General features: G+C 35.6%; 1 protein-coding gene across 2 annotated transcripts; it reads left to right on the forward strand.

Annotated features, from left to right (window-relative positions):
• The first annotated feature begins 18312 nt into the window (after nt 1-18312).
• Nucleotides 18313-21057, forward strand: LOC147543514 (Subtilase family protein). 2 transcript variants are annotated; one of them, XM_086633285.1, is made up of 2 exons: nt 18390-18684; nt 18999-21057. In XM_086633285.1, exon 2 carries the CDS (start codon nt 19166-19168, stop codon nt 20900-20902), a length of 1737 nt encoding a protein of 578 aa, XP_086489411.1. In that variant the 5' UTR covers nt 18390-18684; nt 18999-19165; the 3' UTR covers nt 20903-21057. The 2 variants fall into 2 exon arrangements, with proteins under 2 accessions (XP_086489410.1, XP_086489411.1); XM_086633284.1 differs by having other exon boundaries at nt 18313-21057.
• Nucleotides 21058-23833: the final 2776 nt, after the last annotated feature.

The raw sequence follows: 23833 nt of genomic DNA on the forward strand, positions 1-23833 counted from the left end.
CTTTGACCTAAAAATATGTATGTGGTTGGGTGATTTTAATTAGGTATCTTCTCATTCTCACAACATAGCTGACCCACGTTGAAATCATTTAGTCAAAACTAGTCAAATGATGCATAGAACAACTTACAATTTTTAAATTTTTTTTTGAGATAATGATTTTCATCCTCGTTTTATCTATACGCACATTCCACCAACTATGCAATAACGAGCTATCTGTTCCTAGTTATTAAAATATTAGGGGTTCACTTACAAGTTACAAATCAACAAACATTCATTGTACGGAGTGTTAAGATTCGTGTGTTACTACGACTCGGGTAGATCAAACTAACAATTAGGACTCTTCCAAGTAGTCAAATTTGTGACATTTTGTTTGTAAGTTGCTTTAAATACAAGGTAGAAAGGAGAATGCCTGGTGATATAATGGAGTCCAGATACGTCTTAATTCATTTTGTCTCTTTTTGGTTGATTCCTCTAGAATATAGAGTGATCAAGTGTTTAGTGAAAGTTAATCAATGTTATGATTAAAATCATCAAAAACAATAAACTAAACAAAAAAATAAAGCAGCAATCATATAAGCCAGCTTATCCTTTTTTTGTAGATGGGATATTTATATTCGAAAGATATTTAGAAACATAGATGCCCAAAACCTTCTTAATGAAGGCAACTAGTTTGTGTCAATATTAACATTACGTGTAATTCGTGTCCACATAACGCACAAATAATACAATTTTGCACGTTTTTGTAATGAGTATTTGCTGAAGTCAAACAAATACATGTTAGTGTATCTAATCTCCCTAATTGCATTGTCGGAGGGTTCAGTTGTCTCACTGGTCACGCGACGCTCAGGAAAAATGGGCTATAAATATGGATGAGTTTCTCCCTTCCTCCCTCCCTCGGCTGCGAGAGGAAAAAGAGAAATGTAAAAGATAGACAAAGTCGAAACCTCTTAACCAGCGAGTCAATATCAGGTGAATTTTTAAGGCAAAACACACTGAAATGGTAGTTCTTGCAAAAGAAATAACATAAAAAGAAAGATAAAATTAGAAGTTAAAGTAAATTGACACAATATTCATTGGATTTTTGAGTCAACAGTCCAAAATCTGGGGGGTAAACCCAAAAAAAATCCACTCTTGCCCAAAAATTAGTTGCAGGTCCAAATGTCAGTTTTTTTTTTTAATTCCCCTCTTGCCCTTGGACGGGACATGCTGACGTTTTCCTGAAAAAAAAAAATGTCTGGTAAATAAAATAATTTACCAGTACACGAAAAATTCAAAGTTTCAAAATTTTTTGAAAATTTGAAATTTTCAAACGAAATTTCAAATTCCCGCCCAGCAAACCATCTCTTCTCGGTAAATAAAATAATTTCCTGTACACAAAAAATTCCAATTTTCAAATTTTTTTGAAATTTTCAAACGAAATCTTTTTTTCGAAATTTTCGAAATTTTCAAACGAAATTTCAAATTCCCGGCCAAAATTTCAAATTTTTTTGAAAATTTTAAATTCCCGGGCAAATTTTAAAATTTTTTTGAAAATTTTAAATTCCCGCCCAGCAAAAGTGTCTAGTACAGAAAAAAATTTCCAGTAAATAAAATAATTTCCCGGTCACAAATTTTTTTTTTTTCGAAGTTTTGAAATTTTCAAACGAAATTTCAAATTCCCGCCCAAATTTTCAAATTTTTTTACGAAATTTCAAATTCCCGCCCAGCAAAAATGTCTAGTACAGAAAAAAATTTCCAGTAAATAAAATAATTTACCAAAAAAAATTGCGTTTCCCGGGAATTTTTCGGTGGCTGTTCCGTAATTTTCTGAACAGTACACATTATGATGGACGGGTTGTCAGATTATTTTTCAGAAAAAAAATCGTTTCCCGAGAATTTTCGATGGCAATTTTGTAATTTTCGATGGCATGAACGGTAAATACTTTATTTTCTAAGGGCCCTTTACGTAATTTTGACCCCCCAAACTGACACATTGGACCTCCTTTACATTTTTAGGCAACTTTGGGTGAGATTTTCATTTTGGCCCCCTTTTTGGACCAATGACCCAACCCCTCAATATTCATTTAGGAGACCATTTTGAGAAGCTCTTCATCTTTGGATGACCTACTATCAAAATTAACTACATTTCAACAAAAAAAAATACTATCAAATTAACTAAAATAGAATGCTTTCAACTAACTCCTTTGTCTTTGATATCATCAATGTTATTTGTTTAAAGTTAAAGAATATTATAATACATTATATAACTAAGATCTTTAGGCAATGTATTATAATATCTTCATTTAGTTAAAAGTAATATATTAAGTATTGGATCAGCTTATAGTTTTGCTTTTTTTTGTTGCTTAAATCGAAATGTTAACGACTAGTTGGGAAAGATTACAAAAATCAAACTATTTTATTTTATAAATTATCCATCATTGAATGGATTTATAATTTTGAAAAATACAGACACCAATTACAAACAGAATTAGATAAAGACTTGTTAACACGTAGGTTATGGTCTCATAAACCAATTTATTTAGGTTTCATTAGACGATATCCTCCACGTCAACCGGCAGAAAAGCAAAATGTGAAGGGCCAAAGCCACAAGACATATATATGTTTGATATATTATATATGAACCTTAACAGAGTAGGAAAGGGTTAGTAAACTTTAGGAACGCCCCACCATTGCTTCTTATCATAATAGGTTTATCAATAATTCAATTCCATGCCTAGCTATGGTGCATGCCCTACATCAAATACACCCTTTCATGATCAATAAGAACTTGCTATTGCACTGTCATGACCCTACTACTCTTTACTTCATCCATCCTCATCTTCTTTCTATGTTTTCTTTCCAAGTCTTACTTCTTCATTCCCCTTTCTTTACACATTCCTTAGGGTCCATCTTTCCTTTTTAATATAAACGAGATCCTGATATAATTCTTTCTTAATCTTTGATATTCTTTTCACAACAAAAGATTGAGAACTTTGACTTCATCCAAAAATCAAAAGTAGTGTTTGAATGACATCAAACCAAAATACAATTTTTTTTTGGGGAACATTCCATACTACTTATGGTTTTCTTTTTTTCCCTATTATTTTCGATTGCGGGGGGATTAAAGAAAATTTTTTGGAGCATAAGACTTTAGTCAATAAACATTGACTTAGATGGTGTATTCTTCTTTTAGACCAAAAATTGACTTATCAAACATTGCTCCTTAATGTTCATATCTCTCTCTCTGTAGCATGAAGTAGTTAAGTAGATTGACCTCTACTGAAGTAATCTTCTTAAGCTTATTTATGATTAAAAATTGTTATCGATTGATTGTTTGTTAAGTTATTGATGGAGGAAAAAGATAGAGGGAAAAGGAGAGAGAGATAGAGAGAGAGAGAGAGAGAGAGAGAGAGAGAGAGAGAGAGAAAGGGTAACCGTGAGTGAGAGGGGAAAAGAGACGAGAGAGAAGAAGTGTCAATGGTGGTTGGAATGGTGGTGGTGTGAAGTTGTGATGGTGAAGGTGATAGAGAAGATGAAGATTAGGGGCAATGTTTGATTAAGTTCATTTTTGGGGTAAAAAAAATATGCTCCGAAAAATGTACAAAAAAACATGAATCCCTTAGAGAATTTATTCCCCAGAAATTATTCTTTATGCCCCCAAAGTCCTGACCTTATTTTCCTTTTCTCTTTCTTATTCTCCACTATCTTCTGGCCAACTATACTTTGATAGCGCTCCCTGAAAGGTACATAGTGCGAGTTTTCTTTTCGTTTTTAACCCCCTAGTTAATTGTTTTAGAGTTTGTTCAAGACAGCAAAGTTTTCAAATATTATCAACTATCTAAGTGACATGTCTTCAGTATTATACTAAGGGGGGGGGGGGGGGGGGGGTAGTGGTTGGGGATTTGGAGGGACATGGCAATGTCCCTCCTAATCCTATGTTATTGGTTGGGGACATTTTAAATGTCCCCAAATGTCTGTGTTATTGGTTGGGGACATTTAAAATGTCTCAAAATGTCCGTGTTATTCGTATTCTTTCTAATCAAAGTCTCTACTCATGCCCTCTCTCTTATAGTTGTTTAAATCATGAGTGATGGTGGTAATTTTGGCATTAGAAATGCTAGCAATTTAGATTTTGAGAATATAGGTTTGGAAGAAAGTGAATATAATGATATATGAAAAATGTATAATAAGCCAACGTGCTAGACGTGAAAGCCTCTGGGGCGTCCAATAAGAAAAGAAAATAGAACTAGGCGGAAACAGGCAGGAGCTATGATCCTTTACCTACTTCAAGTGGGAGTTATGTAAAATCAGAAGAAGTTTGATATGAGCAATAAACTAACATTTATTTTACCTAAGTTAGTTACGACGATAGTTGAGTGTAATACCTCATCTAATACTATAGAACAAGAGTTAAAGGCTGATTTAGAAGACCTCGAGACCCAGGATAGAGAGTCTACCATACAGGTTGAATTCGATTCACAGGAAAACTCTCAAATAGTTGAGAGTGTTTGACCAGTTGTTTCAGTCTCTCGTATGTCACGAGGGCTTAAAAATCTATCTCAGAAGACAAATTTCGTGTTGTTAAGATGATGAACCTAGTACTTAGAAAGAAGTTGTAATGATCCAGACTCTAAAAATTGACTTGGAGCCATGAGATTTCAAATAGAGTACATGTCTAACAATTAAGTTCAGAACTTGATAGATTCACGAGATGGGGCAAAGCCTATTGGATACTAATGGAGTTTCAAGGTGAAAGCAGACAAGGATGAAAACATGAGAATTTTCAAAGTTAGATTGGTGGCTAAGGGTTGCACACAAATTCATGGTATAGACTATGATGAGGCTTTCTCCCTAGTTACTATGCGTAAGTCAATTAGGATCATACTGGTAATTGTCGTTCATTATGTTACGAGATTGAAAAATTGATGTCAAAATCATCTTCCTTTATGGGAATTGGGGAAACTACGTGTACATGCTACAAACTGAAAGGTTTGTTGACTCTGACAATGCTGATAAAGTATGCAAGTTTCAAAGATCCATTTATAGATTGAAGTAGGCAATTAAGAGCTGGAATCTTCGCTTTGATGAGGCAATTAAACAATTTGGTTTCTTTAAGAAAAGAAAAGAAACAATATTCTAATGCTAAAATCTATAAAAAAAAAAAATGGTTAAGAATTTGTTTTTCAATGAAAGACCTTAAAGAGGAGGAGTACATTTTATGCATCAAGATCTGTAGATATAGATTAAGAAGGATGCCAGGACTAAGCCAAGTAACTTATATAGACAAGGTTCTTTAAAGGTTCAATATGAAAACACTAAAACATGATTTATACCCATCGTAATCTCATGACACAGCACTTAGCAAGATCCAATGTGCTAATGACCCTGATGAGCAAGGCACCTTATGCTTCGACAATAGAATCTATCATGTACATTATCATTTGCACTTGCCCCGACATCTCATATGCTTTGAATATGTGCAGTAGTTACAAATCGAATCTAGGTGAAGCACACTGAACTATAACTAAAGATACCTTTAAGTAATTGAGAAGAACTAAGGATTACTTTATGGTATACAAAGGGGAAGCAAAACAGGTGTAGAGGCCATGTTGATGCTAGGTTCTAGAAAGACAGAGACGATTTTCGATCTCAATCTGCTTATTTTCCGTCTGAATGGAACGAAAGTAAGCTAGAAAAGTTTGAAACAAAGCATTGTTACAGACTTTACAACTGAAGCAGAATACCTAACAGATTCCAAAGCAGCCCAACATTTGGCGAAAATGCTTCCGCGTCAACAAATGATGCTTCAATCTTCAAGATAAAAGCTATATAACCAAGAGAAGATCTTGAAAAGTAGAATGAGAAACAAGATAAAGCAATGGAGGAGGAAAGTGGAGAAAGGACTATGAGAGCAGCGACCTAAAAGTGTCCATCAACGGGGAGCATAAGAACACAAAGTCTAAAACAAGTGAGGCGGCTACATACCCTAACAAAGATATCCCACGTAATGTTGGTCAAGTACAGTATCTCGAAGAGGCGGTGGAATATGTTTTTAATGCTCATATACATGAAATTCTCTTTCAAACAAAAAAAAACAGAAAATGGTGATGATGTAGCAAGTATTAAGGACCACAAAGCTGAAATCCTTGTAGATGGAATTATTGGGGGGTAATGATAACATGCGAGGCGACTATCTGAAAGAAGGATATTGGAGAGACTTAAGAAACCCAAAGCAACAAAAGTGGATCACACACACAAAGAGTGAGGTCACTTAAGCTTCATAAATTAGAGCTTTTAACTGTGTTTTTGTCTTTTCTTTCCTTTAATTAGTCAACCTCTATCTTCCACACAGGTAATTGAGAAACTTGAGCGCACTAATACAAGTGAAGGCAGGGAAAAATCAATGAGGAAGAGGGATTCATCAAGGGCCATGGAGAATCCTCACTGGAGAACAAATTGTGAAAGACACCCGTGAAGAAGAGAAGTTCTGGGGTGCCACAATTATAATTGAGATATTTATAAATGAAATTAGAGTTCAAAGATAAATGAGGTAACTCGGGAAAAATATGGAAGTTATAAATGAAAGGGTTAATTCAGTTTTGACCCCCAATATGTGACCAACTAATCGTTTTGGTCCCATAAGTGTATGGGGGTTCGTTTTGGCCCCCAAAGACTAAAACAATTTCAAAATTTTCTAGTAATGCTCTTGTGGCATTTTTGTAAATAAACTATTGTATTATTATTATCCACATCATCTCATCCCTCTCCTACACTTAACATCGTCAGTCCTCAACATCATCTCTCTTTCTCCACCTACTACTTCCTCACTAGGTCGCCGGCCGGCTACTTTCTCCGGAAACATTTCAAAAAATATTCTCTTGTTTTTCCATCTCTTCTCCCACCACCATCACTGCCGACGAAGCCATCACCTTTTGTAGCACCACTGACGACGCCATCACCTATTGCAATATATTTTACACTGCCATCAGAAGCTTCACCATCATTATGTCTTCTTAGATTCAGGGTGACTGTGGCGATGAGGAGGGCAAAATAAAACACCTAAACCCTTAGTCGTCCAAGTTTAAATTCGAGATTGGACGATTGAAATCGAAACACAAGGACCTAAACTCTCGAATCACTTCTCAATTTTCTCTTCCACGAACACTCTCCAATCTCCATCAGAGAGTGTTTTCAAACCCTAGCTATCTGATCTATTATACCGATCTAGATGTAATTGCGAGAAGCTTAAACGGTGAATGGTTATCTACGACGAGGATCTGGTTTAGAGGTCATGAAGTTTTAAGTGTTTACACCAACAAAGAACTACCTAAGAAGATTTATCAGTCTACTAAATCATTCCATGTACAATTTTTTTCAGATTATCTACTTCCTTCTTATTCCACGAACTTCATGCCAGATTAATGGTAAACCAACTAAAATCAATTTTATTTTGTTTAGGGTTTATTTTTGTCCATATAAGTTTTATCTAACCAGATAAGTTGTTGATTCCCTTCTGGTTTTGTTGGGTGTTTGAAATTTTTAATTCAAAGACGCCTACGGTTGGTGGTAACTTTGGATAACTTAGAGAGAGGAATAAATAAATCAAATCCGGAAGTGTTGATTTGGGTATTAGATTTTGGAAATTTTAATTCAAAGATGGCTACAGCTGGTGGTAACTTTGGATAATTTACAGAGATGAAGAAAAAATCAGATCCAAAAGTGTTGATTTGGGCATTACGGTTTGGAATTTGAAGATGGTTGTGGTTGGTGGTAATTTTGGATAACTTAGAGATGAATAACAAAAATCAGATATGAAATTGTTGATTTTGGACGTTAGGGTATTTGGAGTTGAAATTTATGTTTTGACCGCAACTATTATTAAAAAAATATTTAATGTCCGAAGAAGGTTGCCGACAACCTTCGCCGACGACTTAGTGAGGAAGAAGAGGTTAGGTGGAGAAGGAGGGATGATGTGGATGAGTGAGAATTTGAAGTGTAGTGTAGGAGATAGATGATGTGGATAATGATAAGGGTTATTTCCCAAATAGCCCCCAACTTTGTGACCAGCTTCCTGCCTAGCCCCCTACTTTATCAAAAATACGCAGATGGCTCCTTTTTTGAGTTTCCGTTATAACTCCGTTAGTCAGTCATCATTTCTCTCTCCTCTCTCTACCACCTCATCTTCTTGCCACCTCATCGTCTTTACTGGCAAAAGTCGCCGACAAATTTTCCGGCCGGCCACCTTCAAACATAAAAAAAAAGAAAAAACCTACTTCTAGTTACAAGCTAAATCTGAAAAGGGAAAGAAGGAGACTTCTCACATTTTTAACCTAAATACCCAAAGAATCCTAAACTGAGCAAAATGACACTCTATCCGTAAAGATCCAACATTTGGCTAGTAATCACAAATTAAGAATCCACTTCTTCTCTAAGAGACTGAAAGTTTGATCTGCAAGAACTACACAAAGCAAAACACCAAATCTACACTGTCTCCACAGTTTATAACCCTAAAAAAGTCACAAACTTGAGTAGAAGATTGCATTCTCTCCATATCTTAGCAAATCCATGCATCAAATTCTCACTTAGAAAAAACCCTAAATCTTCTACCACTTCTCAACTCAGGAACCTAGAAAACCCTCACTTAGATAAACCATACCCAGTAAAGTAAAAAAAGAAATTCAAACAAATTAGTGAAAAAAAGAGAGTTAAGATTACCTAAAAAACAAGTGTTACAAATAAAATGAAACTTTTAAATCTTGATTTGGAGGAAATCAGACATCTATTAAAGTCCTTCACCTCCATGAAATGTTATTGGAGTAGTAAATAAACCCTTAAACACCTCTTTTTCCATCAAAACATGATAAAGTTGTTGATCTGATTCAAACCCATCTCAAATCTTTGCTTCTTCCGCATTTCAACTCCTTCAAAAATGAGGGAAAATCGATACCCTTTCTTTCTCTCAACAAATTGATTAATACCCAGATAAGAAACGGCCAGAAAAAACGTAAGAAGTACATAATCTAGAAAATTTTCCCTCTAGACTATGATTGTTATTGTTTTTGTTTGTTGAACTGATTAGAAATGTGAGTACTTTCTTTCCCTTTAGTGGTCTAAAAACAACAACAACAACGACAAATAAATTTTCAGCGACAAATAAATTTTCAGTGAGCTGAACGAAACTCCAATAAGAGCATAAATCAGATCTGGATCTGTTCAACGAACTCCGGCGAAGGGAAACCCCTTTGCCGGAGTGTTTAGAGAGAGTGGAGAGAAGAAGAAAAAAAATTTAGAGTGAAAGAGTTTTTTTTTATGTTTGAAGGTCGTCAGCCGGAATATTGGTCAGCCGACGACCTACGTCGATGAAGACGATGAGGTGGCAGAGAGATGGAGGAGAGAGAAATGATGACTGGTTAACGGAGTTATAACGGAAACTCAAAAAGGTGGTCATCTGAGTATTTTTGATAAAGTAGGGGGTTAGGCAGGAAGCTGGTCACAAAGTTGGGGGCTATTTGGAAAATAACCTTAATAATAATAACATAATACCTTATTTACAAAAATGCCACAAGGGTAAAGTTGGAAAAGTTTGAATTTTTGTTACCTTTGGGGGCCAAAAAGAACTACCGGACACTTATGGAAGCTAAAACGGCGAGTTGGTCACAAATTGGGAGCCAAAACGGAATTAACCATAAATGAAATAAGAGTGAGAAGATAACTTCAATTTCTTTTGTACCTTGCTTCCTTCACTCTCGTTAACAACGAGAGCCACTTGCAACCGAAAGATGCGCCAAATACAAAAGAAGTTGTATTTATTTCTTTTTGTTATAAGAAAAATATATTTCCTTGGTTCTCTTTAATAAGTATCTTGTATCTAACTAACCTTTAACTTCATATAAATATCGTCGATAGAGTCGAATCTAGAAACATCACTTTCTATTGAAACAAGAGAGAGTGGTTGCAAATGATGATGAAGGACCAGAAGTGAAGCTTCACGATCGACCTGCTACAAATGCAAATCATTAAGAAGCAATGATAGACGAGAGTACGATTAAACTCTTCAACTTCGTACCGAAACAACGCCTAAGTCGTGCCAACCAAAATGAAATAAAAAAAAAGAATATAATGTAAATAAAAAGATGGTTTGGATGGGGATTGAACCTAGTTGTTTAGTCTCCTTACCAAATTATTAACCAACTAACCTAAAACAAATTATTTGTTACTGCTTGAATTTTTATCTAAACATATAAACAAAATCAGGGGCCTCCTTTACTTGCATTTTTTGTCTTCCCGGGAGGCCGTTTGACCATGGGGCTCAAAGCGAGGCTTTGCTCGCTTTGACCCTAGGGTCGGCCCTGCTCAGTAAGAGGGTGTTTGATTTCTTAGCACTTGTAAATGCTACAAGTGATATTTTTTTTTTGCAAAACTTAGTAAGTGATATTAATTCTAACTGTTATATCATTTGTTTTCCATTACTTTTAAGTGCATGATTTTTATTTTTATATTAATTCTAAGTGTTAGAAAAACGAGTAGTTGTCTATTTTGACCTTAAAATATTTAAGTGTTAGCATTTCATACTAATTCAACAAAATTCACAATTCTAATTAACAAAGAACCAAGATCTATGGAATACTTTGTTTCGAAAACATAAATCGCAAACAATCTGGGATTAAGAGAGAGAAAGAGATCATATTGCATCATGGAAAGGAGAGATGAAAAGAATTTAGGAAAAATTATAAGTGATAAAGGAGAACAGTCTCGCTAGAGTCATACTAAAGTTTTGCAGTTATTAACTATTTAAAGTGTGTAGTTATGATGAAGGAATGAAATTTTGGTTTCGGTGAAAATTTTAACAGGAATTTGGCCAAAACTCCCTAAGAAATTATGACTTTGGTTAAAAAGGATTCATTAAGTCTTTTGGGCTTCACTTCCCTGATGGCAATTATGTAATTTTCAATTTCAGTAAAAAGACCAACCTAACCCTAGTCTAAGAAAATACGTTGCAAACACCTTGCAGTGCCTCGCAAACACCTTGCACTGCCTTGCAAACACCTTGCAGAGACTTGCAAACACCTTGCATGGTTTTTGCAAACACCTTGGATAGCCTTGCAAACAAATTGCAAAGCCTTGCGAACACCTTGCAGAGCCTTGCAAAAACTTTGCAGAGCCTTGCGAACACCTTGCATGACTTTTGCAAATACCTTGCACAACATTGCGAACACCTTGCAGAGCCTTGCAAAGCTTTGCAAATACCTTGCAGAGCCTTGCAAACACCTTGCAGAGCCTTGCAAACACCTTGCAATGCCATGCAAACGGTTCGCAAATTAGTTTTTAATTTATTTAACATGAAATTTGTTACAAATTATTATATTTTGTCTAATAGAATGTTATATCAAAAAACTAGCTAAAACCCCTACAAATTCATAATAGTCATTTTATAAGCTCTCGCACCATCATTTTACATTTCTTCGAAAAACTTCCAAAGCTTTCATGAAATTCTCAATTTGAACATAAATACCAATCATGATTGTCCAAGAAAAAATATTTCTCATAGGCATTTCATCTAACAACTTTATAGCTATTTCAACCAACCTGAGTCTTGTATAACCAACTAACGATGCATTCCAAGCAACAATATCTCTTTCAAGCATTTTATCAAACACATTCCTTGCATCAACTATACTTTCACAACTTCTATATAAATCCAACAAATAAGTTTGAACATAAACATCAAAACTAACAAATTGTCATTCATCATTCATAACTCAATGAAAATAAAGCAATGAAGAAGTTGGATTATACCTTGAAACACTATCAAATTCTCATTCCATTGAAAGTATATAAAACTTTCTCTCTCTAGAATTTAGAACCAAAAACTAAATCAAACCCCTTAAAAGCCTCTTCAAACAACAAGCAAATAGATTAAATCACCAAAACCTAAAAACATCAACCTATCTTATAGCTAAAATCGATTCAAACCCCAGAAATTATAATCGGTGTCGACAATCCAACTCGGTTCGTTCATGAGAAAAACTCAAATTCTTGATTTATTAGTTAGATTATTACTAGGTATTTCTAATTGAATGAAGGGTATTTTTGACCTTAAAAAGTTGGTGCCTTTAAAAATGTCCTTCAAGTCTATTTTTATAACTTACTTGGGGCCTAACTAGTTAATAAGATGGGTTGTCTTTTTAACAAAAAAATACAAGTCCGACCCAATTTCCTGAAATTTTAATAGGTGCAGAAACGAAAATACTTCGATCATTTCGGGTTCAGTGGAAATTTCGATAAGCATGGAAATGGAAATATTTCAGACATTTTAGCTGAAGTAAGTGCAACACAATACCGGTTATGGTTATGGTTACATAGTTCATTATTATATTAGGAGAAGAATAAAATTGTCTTTATTAGTACTTATGAAGTAAGTGCAACACAATATCGGCAATTACTAAGACTTGAGGTGTCACAGTTTTTGCTATTTTGCGAATAAAAATGATAAACTGGCACTCGTCTCGGCATGCTCTTAATATTTAATTAGTCTGCTTCAATCTATGACTTTCCGATAAAGAAAAAAAAGTCATGTCTCTAACCCAACATCCAGTATTCATCTGTGGACTGTGGTCCAAACACAAAATAACTGTTCAAATGTCACATATTAGAATATTAGATCCAACTGTGACACCCGCCTATCTACATACCCTTTCACGAGATTCCTATCTTCACTAATTTAAATTAAAGCCTAACATTAGGAATCTTAACATCAACAATAGTTGAAAATGAATTCCAAAAAGAACAAAAAAGAATAGTTGAAAATGGACTCCTAGATCTGAATTCTTTGTTTTATGTACAATTTTAGTAGTCCACGTGAGTCAAAATAATATCCAAAAAAGTTGAAATAAGTCAAAAGACAAATTTAATATTTCCAAAGGATACAACACAAAATATTATATGACCGCTGAATCAAATATTCAAAGATATCACTATGAATACATGTTTTATCCTAATCTCTTTGTATATTTTGTGGATAGTGAGAACACAATATCCTACTTTGTAGTACTGAACCATCACAATTTGGTGATCAAACTTGATAAGTTATTATAGTATGGGTACTCTTGGGGAGATTCATTATATCATAGCTACATGAATTGTGTACTCATTTTTCTACTTTATACCTCACAACTACATGATAGAGATCTTAACAAAAAAAAACTAGATGGTAGAGAATAAGCTATATGGAGTATAACAAGTTTAAACAACCCCAATAATTGTCATGGCTATGACTGCAAAACCGAGAGAGTGCTACCAACACTACTATGTTTCGACAACCATAAGTTATTGCAATTTTTATAGGGATGATAATCTCGTCCCCAATATAAATGTAATTGTCCCTAACATAAATTTAGTGGGGACAAATATAAAAAATTGTCACCATTATAACTTTTTTAGGGACAAACGTAAAAAGTGTGTGCCCCTAAAAGCCATATTTTTTGTAGTGCAATTACATGGGGAAATTCACAAAGGTAAATTAGAGAAATTCAAACAGTTATATAAAGTACTAGACATCTATCTACCTGTGTCGTTTTCTTTAGACGGTAGAAGCTGAATTCTAGTCCTAATGTAATCTTCATTGCTAACAAATTAACTTCCATTCTACAACTCTTGACGATATAAAAAGTTTCTTTTATTATACAGCTCTTTAACAACATGATGTGGCAGAGAGAGAAGATGAGATGGAGAAGAGAGAAGGTGATGACTAGTTAACGGTGTGCTAACGATAACTGAAAAAATGGATCATATGAGAATATTTGGTAAAATTAGGGGCTAAGCAGGAAGCTGGTCACAAACTTAGGGGCTATTTGGGAAATAACCCTAAAATTTATCCTAAAGGCAAATATTTTGAACGGTAGAAGAGACCAAAGGGACTAACCTTTTGATGTAGACGCAACGAAAAGTAAAGGAGATAATAAACTAAAGCGAAGAACGGTTAAAATAACTGTAAGAACGATTAAAATAACTGAAATACTTAAACTTTGATTGGGTTTCTCTTCAATATGTGAAAATAAAAACAGACTGGACCTCCTTTAATAAGAACTTAGACTTTCCTAGATAGACTCAAACTAAACTTTCCTAAATAACGAAAATACTTAAATAATGCAACTTTCTAAACCTAGATTCAGTAAGAATCTTATTAAACTTGGACTCTTTCTAAAACCCTAATAGCATGGCTGAATGGCCTAAGTGGTGGAGCCGGCCGTGAGGCCCATGGGCAGTGTAACCGGCCCGGCTGTATCTGCATCAGCCTCCCCTTCTCTCAAGAGGTTCGTCCCGAACCGTTTCGATAAAGAAACAATGTGATGCACCCGCAGACGAAGAATTCCGCCACGGCAATCCTTAATTCCCGCTACGAGCGATAATTGCCTTGAATTCGCCGGACACCAATTTGGACCACATCACAAGCTTCATTCTGAATCCAGTGCTGCAAAGATCCTCGAAAAATCGATTGTAGGGAATATAGATCCAATAAATTGCTACATCTCCCGTCATCTTGTAGTTTGATGAAAAAGACCACAAATGACACATTCTTCTCGTTGGAACAAATAATCTTAAATTTTTCTCAATCTATTACCTTGTCTGCTTCATTGAAGTTCATATCACTAAACACAAATATCGTCTTTATCATCCGTACATCCTTTAGTGTTCCATTAACAACAATATTCAAAATCTAATCAAAACCATTCCGAGAATCTGTGGAATACCCCCAATCCATATATCTAATGAAATATGTCTTGGAGCGAAAGTTGTCTCCACCAATTAGGTGCAGTTGAGGATTATCACTAAATGTGATACCCTTCCTTTTACATGAATCTTCACTCATATCTGATACTAGTAACCTGAAAGCGAAACAAACATCCACTGGCGTTCCTGACATACTCCCTGAAACATCACAACCGACAATGTACTACGTCAGGTTGCTGCTTTTGAATAAATCATCGACCATTAATTGCCATTGAAGCTCTGCAACTTCATAACATCCTTCATTATTATCATTGTTGTCTAATAATGTAAAAATCTAGTGTGGGAAGAATGCTCCAACAACACGTTTCTTCTCTCACCGTGTCACACTATCAAGATAGCTCCTGAATCGTTTTTGGTCGTGTTCAAGAAAGATCTGCTTGTAGTTGTCCATGGCGACCAAGACCATCTGAATATGAGGCAAAGTCTCCCATTTCTTAGTACTCATGAAAACGTCTGGAAATTTCAGTGTATTTCGAAGAGGGATAAGAACTTATTTTCTTAATCGATCATGAATTATGTAACTGTAATGAGCTTCTTCATACTCGGCATCATAAATTCGAGGGAAAATTATTCTTGCCACTGTCTCACTAAACATAGTAGATCGATCGGATGAATAATCCAACGATGAACACCATTTCGAAGCAGCACAAATTTTACTCAGTTTACTATAATTTATATCATAAATTAAGAACGCAGCAAATAGTTCAGAGATTTGTCTTGTAAATACCCGGGATGCGGATCATTCCAATATCCATCTCTTGTTTTTTGTGCTTTTGAATTCGTGATATCTTTGTTTAGAGTTATTGCTTCCTCTGTAACAATCTCAATTTTAGTCTGGGAAGTGGATGATAGCGTCCCTTGTGCCCTCTCACAAGAAGTCTTCAACCTCATGAAAGCCCTAGGGTTGTTTGGAATGTCCTTGTGTTTCTTTTTGAACTCCTACACAAAGTGAATCACCATTGTTGTGTCAAAATCTTCCCCTCCAAGGTGGGTATCTCTAGCAGTTGCTTGAACTTCAAAAATACCTTTTTCAATGGTGAATAGAGAGATATCAAAAGTACCACCGATAGGTGGAGCATCATCAATCTTCTTTTTATCCACATAAACTAGCTTGCCTCTTATCTTCTCGTCCTTGATTGTGTTTCTCACATAGTATGAGTAATTCCCCAAGTCAATCTTGGACTCAACCTTCTTCATGCGTTTTTCATCCTCGGACTTGAATTTCTCTGCATCTTGCACCATCTTCTCTATATCATTCTTTGACAACCTTCCTTTGTCATTCGTGAGTGTGCAAATAGAGGAATTAATCTTCTCTTTGTTCATTGTTGGAAGAGAATTTTGTTGATGGAGAGTTGACAGAGAAAGATACGATGTGGGAAATAATTGATGAGAAAAAATTTTATGAATCGAAATGAGGATGTCGTCTCCCGAAATTTCATATGAATCATAAAATTTGGTTAGACATGGATGTTTCCTATCACGGGGCTAGGATTTAGGTCAGATATTGGAAAACAACTTCTTTCTTCCTCCTCTGCCATTGACTTAATTTTGTTCCTTTTTCCCAGAATTCCTCCTTTAATATTATCGATCTTAGTGATTGAAGTCACTTTGGAGAATTGTCTTTTCGATTCAATTTTTGTTTCTACATATGACAAATATTCATCGAAATGAAGAAAAATATACCTGAAGATACTTTTCAATATAACCCAATTATCTATGAATTGTTTTCCTTTATCAATGAGTCTCCATTGCATTGCGTTGAACTTTTCATAGATTTTTTCAGACATATGTTGCTCGACCAGAAAGACTTTATCTTTGTCCTGAACATCTTGATTTCTAAACCAATCTTCCATACGTTGAATCCAGAAATTTATATGAAATTGACCTTCCAAGAGTGGAAGTTTAGAAACTTTATGAATTTTTCCTTCATCTTCTCGATCAATATAGAATTGAGATGTATCTCGAATAGGATCCTAGCATACATGTGGAAAATTTTTCCAACATTCAAGACGAGATGTATCCATAGATTTTATTTTTATGGGTTAATTCTGTTTTGGCCCCCGATTTCTGACCAACTGGCCGTTTTGGCCCCCAATTGTGTCCGGCAGTTCGTTTTGGCCCCAAAAAATTCTTAAATGGCCCCAAATTTTTTCAACCTCTCAATTCTACCCCCATGGCATTTCTGTAATTATTTTTTTTTCTTTTTCTTTGTCCACCTCATCTAACAATTACCACATCACTCTGTCCACCTCACCCTTCTTCTCCGGCGAAAGTTGCCGGCCGGAATAAAAAATTCCGGCCGGCCACCTTTACCAAAAAAAAAAAAAAAAAAATCTTTATCTTCTTCATCTCCTTCTTTCTCTCTCTCTTCTTCTTCTTTATCTCTCTTCTGCCTCTTTCTTTACCTCTCTTTCTCTCTATAATTCCGGAGAACCAGACCTTGAAGCTCTGGTTGGAAACCAGACCGGGATCTGGTTTCAAACCAGACCTTCAAGGTCTGGTTCTCCGGCGAAGGAGCTCCGGCCCTTCGCCGGAGTTATAGAGAGAGAGAGGGGTCAGAGAGAAAGAGAGGTAAAGAAAGAGGTAGAAGAGAGATAAAGAAGAAGAAGAGAGAGAAAGAAGGAGATGAAGAAGAGAGAGAAAGAAGGAGATGAAGAAGATAAAGATTTTTTTTTTTTTTTGGTAAAGGTGGCCGGCCGGAATTTTTTATTCCGGCCGGCAACCTTTCGCCGGAGAAGAAGGGTGAGGTGGACAGAGTGATGTGGTAATTGTTAGATGAGGTGGACAAAGAAAAAGAAAAAAATATAATTACAGAAATGCCATGGGGGTAGAATTGGGAGGTTGAAAAAATTTGGGGCCATTTAGGAATTTTTTGGGGCCAAAACGAACTGCCGGACACAATTGGGGGCCAAAACGGCCAGTTGGTCACAAATCGGGGGCCAAAACGGAATTAATCCTATTTTTTTTTTTTTTCGTGAAAGAAAAAAAAAAATCTAGAATTTTGATAGCTCTGATACCACTTGATGTAGACGCAGCAGAAAGTAAATGAGATAATAAACTAAAGCGAGGAACGACTAAAATAACTGTAAGAACGATTAAAATAACTGAAATACTTGAACTTTGATTAACTTTGATTGAGTTTTCTCTTCAATATGTGAAAATAAAGACAGACTGGGCCTCCTTTTACAGAAACTTAGACTCTCCTAGATAGGCTCAAACTGGACTTTCGTAAATAACGAAAATACTTAAATAATGCAACTTCCTAAACCTAGATTCAATAAGAATCTTATTAAACTTGGACTCTTTCTCAAACCCTAATAACATGTTTGAATGGCCTAAGTGGTGGAGTCGGTTGTGAGGCCCATGCGCGGTGTATCCGGCCCGACCGTATCTGCGTCACCTCTGGGTGTATGTGGTATCAAATTATCAATGCAATTGTTTTGTTATAATAAATTGTAGTTATATACAAAGGAGAGACATTCTATTACCAAACCACTAAAATACAAATTTCAACAAAAAAAAAAAAAAAAAACCACTAAAATACAATCATTAGTTATTTAAAATAAAAAAAACATGATAGAATTTCACCTTTAAAATCACATAAAAAGACACAAAACAACACTCACTCACTTACACTATTCCACTCTTTTCTCTCTGTTTATATGCTTCTCGCTAACAACAACAACACCAACCACACAATCTCTATCTTAAATCTCAGTTTTGAAATTTTCATGAGCAGACCAAACCCACTTCAATAATGGCATCATTTCTCTCTCTAACAAAACTCATATTCCTTTCTCTCTTAATCTTTTTCACAACATTTTCATTTTCATTAGAAAATCATCAACAAAAGACATTCATCGTTAGAATCCAACACGACGCTAAACCTTCAGTTTTCCCTACTTATAAAAACTGGTATGAATCTTCACTTAAATCTCTCTCTTTAATCTTACCTCAAGATGAACAAATTTCATTTGATTTAAGTGGAAATACTAAAATTATTCATACTTATGAGAAAGTTTTTCATGGATTTTCTGTAAACCTTTCACCTTTACAAGCAAAACAACTAGAAAAAATTTCTAGTGTTATTTCTGTAATTCCAGCACAAATTCGTCAAATTCAAACCACTAGATCGCCTCAATTTTTAGGGTTAAAAGCTAAAGGTAGTTCTGGATTACTTAAAGAATCTGATTTTGGATCAGATCTAGTAATTGGAGTTATTGATACAGGGATCTGGCCTGAAAGAGATAGTTTTAATGATCGAGATCTTGGTCCAGTACCTGAAAAATGGAAAGGAGAATGTTTCGTTTCTAAAGATTTTCCGGTTAGTTCGTGTAATCGGAAATTGATCGGAGCTAAATTTTTCAGTGCTGGATATGAATCGATTAACGGAAAGATGAATGAATCATCAGAGTATCGATCTCCAAGAGATTCCGATGGTCATGGAACTCATACTGCGTCAATCGCTGCTGGTCGATACGTTTTTCCGGCATCAACTCTAGGTTATGCTCGCGGAGTTGCTGCCGGAATGGCGCCAAAAGCTCGTCTCGCTACTTATAAAGTTTGTTGGACATCTGGTTGCTACGACGCTGATATTCTAGCAGCAATCGATTCCGCCGTCTCCGATGGTGTTGATGTTGTTTCTCTCAGCGTCGGTGGCGTGGTTGTCCCGTATTATCTCGATGCAATAGCAATTGGTGCCTTTGGCGCCACCGATCACGGCGTTTTTGTATCAGCCTCCGCTGGTAACGGCGGTCCAGGTGGATTGACAGTAACAAATATAGCACCATGGGTAACAACTGTCGGTGCCGGCACAATCGACAGGGATTTTCCCGCCAATGTTAAGCTTGGAAATGGAAAAATCATACCTGGAGTTAGCATTTATGGTGGACCCGGTTTAATACCAGGTAAACTTTACCCATTAATATATGCTGGTAATGAAGGTAATGATGGGTATTCATCTTCACTCTGTTTAGAAAATTCATTAGACCCAAAATTTGTTAAAGGGAAAATCGTTTTATGTGATAGAGGAATCAATTCTAGGGCAACAAAAGGTGAAGTTGTTAAGAAATCAGGAGGAATTGGAATGATTATAGCTAATGGAGTTTTTGATGGTGAAGGTTTAGTTGCTGATTGTCATGTTTTACCTGCAACTTCTGTTGGTGCTAATGGTGGTGATGAGATTCGAAAATATATTACTGATGTTACAAGAACCCGATCCGTACCCACTGCTACTATCCAATTCAAAGGTACCCGTATTAAAGTCCGACCCGCTCCCGTTGTCGCTTCATTTTCCGCTCGTGGGCCGAATCCTGAATCTCCTGAAATCCTTAAACCCGATGTAATTGCTCCAGGGTTGAATATACTTGCAGCTTGGCCCGATAAGGTCGGTCCATCGGGCCTTCCTTCTGATAAACGGAGAACCGAGTTCAACATTCTTTCGGGTACTTCAATGGCTTGTCCACATGTTTCGGGTTTAGCCGCTTTACTAAAAGCAGCTCACCCTGAATGGAGTCCAGCTGCAATTCGATCAGCTCTAATGACAACTGCTTACACAGTTGATAACCGTGGCAAAACAATGTTAGACGAATCAACAGGTAATACGTCGACAGTTATGGATTACGGAGCGGGTCATGTAAATCCACAAAAAGCTATGGATCCTGGCCTAGTTTACGATATCTCATCTTACGACTATATAGATTTTCTATGCAACTCAAATTACACGGAGAAGAATATAATAGCAATTACAAGAAAGAAAGCCGATTGTAGAGGAGCAAGAAAAGCAGGTCATGTAGGTAATCTAAATTACCCGGCCCTTACAACCGTTTTTCAAGAATACGGTAAAACGAAAATGTCGACCCATTTCATCAGAACCGTAACAAATGTGGGTGACCCGAATTCAATATATAAATCCACCATTAAACCTCCAAATGGTGTGACAGTGACAGTGAATCCACAAAAGTTAGTGTTTAGAAGGGTAGGTCAAAAACTAAGTTTTGTAGTGAGAGTTGAAGCAAGAGAGATAAAGCTAAGTGGTGGGAGTGTAAGTGTTAAAAGTGGGTCAATAGAATGGAAAGATGGTAAACATGTGGTAACAAGTCCCATAGTGGTTTCAATGCAAGAACCTCTCTGAAAGAGATTTCTAGGGTTTAAGATTTAGGGTTTTTTGGCTTTTGAAGGGGAATTTGAATGGAAGTAGTATAAATATTATATATATATATTATAAGATGATGTAATCATGTGTTTCCTACTTGAGAACAGTGTGCATGATGGGTAAGTTTGTCTGCATTATGTACAGTAGAGGGAGATCCTCTGTTGTAATGTTATAAATTGAAAAAAAAAAAAGGAAGAGAGCGAGAAAGAGAGGAGAATGTCTGTATAAAATGGTTGTTTAAGCAGACTATAAGAAAAGGTAAAATATATGGAAGGTGGTCTTTTGAGATTTTCTTTTCTTTTTGTTCTTTTTCTAGATTAATTTAAACAAAGAATATTTAGTGTTTCACGTGGATTCTGAAATTTTGTGTAACGACTAATTTTAAAATACTAACAGTTTATTTTGTTCAGTTAGTACAATTTTATGTATCTTACACTTAAAAAAGTAAAATAAAATTATATTATCTGTCCGAGTATAACAAGTAGTTAAATCACAGTTATGTAACATATTTTATTTTTCGTGTGACATTTTTTACAAGTCGATAAAACAGTAAGTGAAAATGAGGTAGATTGGTTGTGTCCACATTAAAAGGATATTGCTTTAGACGAACCTGCAACACGTAGACTTGTAGACCATGTTAAGTCGACTTAAGTCCAAAGGGAGCAAGGAACGGACAGAGAGTGAGACTGTAATAAGATGAAGACAGGAAGAGATGGATGCGAGGAAGATGAGGGAGGACGCGAAACACTATCCAACCGTTGCCCTTTCTCGTTCCAAGAGACCCTTTCCATTGGCTAAGCGAAGGTGACTTAAGGAGTGGTCGTGCAGAGCTGCTCTCATCAACCTATCACTATTCCTGTCGGTTTGTTTATTTTTTATTTTTGTTGGCGGTGGCCGGTGGGTTTAAGAAGAACTTATTAGTCCAAACGAGTGCACAAAGTCATGCTAATGGTGTCTATAGCTGATCTAGGGTGCCTTACAATTTAGAATAAGGGTAACTTTATAGAGACTTCCATTTCGACCTGCCACATTCACCTCACTTAGACATGCTAAATTTTACTTTGACCAAGTCGATCATTTTCACTATCACTCACCACCACCACAACTATGTTTGTCGGGCTCACCTCTTCTATTTCCCAAGTCCCATCCTCTCTCTTTCACTCTCTCTCCTCAAACCTCTCTCTCTTAAGTTCTAGTTAAGGGAATGGTTGTCGTCGCCGTAATTCTTTCCTCTGAGAAGGGAATAATTATGTGAAGAAATTTAATTTCTAGAGGACCTCCGCATAAATAAATAAAGAGAACCATATAACAGTAGGCAATGATGGAGGTGAAATGTTGAAGATAAATGTGAAGAGAGAGAGAAAACACATGGTCGTGGTGGTCAGAAGTGGTGGTGAAGAGGAAGATCTTGTGTATGTATCATAGAAACTGAATTCAAGTAATAAGTATAACCGTGAGTGTAGCCATTAGAATCATAGAAACGATGACCGTATATAAAGTTTCCCTTAAAATGTAAGCACGATTTCTCGTGAAATTGAAGGCCCATTATGCTCCATTTCTACCTGGGGGGTTTAAAGGCGCCCAAAATAATTGCTAAAGGCACCTATTTACAGGTAAACTTCCTTGAGAGGAACCATATTCGTCCCAAAATAAATTCCCCTTGGACGAAAAAGTTGATGATAGAAAGAACTTGAGAGAAGATTTAGATGCCAAGGTTGAAAATTTCACTACCTAGTTTCTTCAAGAATTTGTTTTTGTCCTCATAATAAGTGAAGTTGTCCACATAAGCGAGTAAAGTTATACTTAAAATGACGATTTTACTCTTTATCTTTATGTGGGGAATTTGTGAGCCGGTACAAAAGTCATTTTTTCCTATAAGCTAGCAAAATAGGAATTAAACCCATGAGGCCATGACCTCCTACTAGCCGCATGTGATGATGGAGTTTAAAATGACGGATACCCTAAAACGCATATGGTGAAACATCAACATCTAATAAGGTTAGAGGTCTTGGCTTCTTTCTTACTTTTTCACTTTTGTTAATTATTTAGATAATAGTTGTGTGGACGGGAATTTAGAATAATTATCTTAAAGGCTCTAACTGTTAGAGTTTTAAATCTAATAATGCCTATATTTTGCCTTCTTCTTAGGTATAAGAATGAGTACTTCTTAAATATTTTCACTATCTTTTATCAAGGTTGACAGTAATTATATTATGTAAGCTAGTCATCTTAGACATAAGATTGAATACAATTATACAACTCAAATATATTTTGGAAATACTCTCAATATGTTTTATTCATGTGGAAGTAAATTAATTTTTGTAAGTTTTTTTCGTTTGAACCCTTTTCTCTTGCACTTTTAGAGGCAACTTTTCGCTATCTTTTATCAAGGTTGACAACAATTATGTTTTGTAAGCTCGTCATCTTAGATATAAGATTGATTACGACTCAAAAATATTCTGAAGATACTTTCAATATGTTTTATCTAGGTCGAAATAAATTGTATTTTATCTCAACATAATGATTGTTTGAAAAAAAAATTTCTCTAAGCACTTTGTAGCAACTTTTGGCCATTTCTACTTAATCTAAACAATCATTATGTTGAGATAAAATACAATTTTGTAGAAGAAAATAATCAGTGAATACTGAGGGCATGTGCAAGACTGGTATATGACACATGCAAAAGCTAGTAAGCTACTTACCATTGTACTTGGTTATTGCAAGTACACATTCAAACATGGGTGGCAGGTGCTCTTGAATATTGCTTTTAACACCCTTCACAGGAAAAATCAGTTGGGGCGCCAAAACTTATTATATAAGGCGCTTATAGAACTACCCTAGTTTCATTTGAGGCTCCTATATTGGACATAAGATTGAAGATACTTTCAATATGTTTCCAATGTTATTTTT

Source organism: Eschscholzia californica, unplaced genomic scaffold (assembly GCF_041429995.1).
Source record: "Eschscholzia californica isolate CP2 unplaced genomic scaffold, dmEscCali1.0.p SCAF_4, whole genome shotgun sequence".
NCBI classification, from domain to species: domain Eukaryota; kingdom Viridiplantae; phylum Streptophyta; class Magnoliopsida; order Ranunculales; family Papaveraceae; genus Eschscholzia; species Eschscholzia californica.

Excerpts from the sequence above, each read along its gene's own strand:
- LOC147543514 (XM_086633284.1), top strand. The coding sequence starts at position 18,527 with ATGGCATCATTTCTCTCTCTAACAAAACTCATATTCCTTTCTCTCTTA.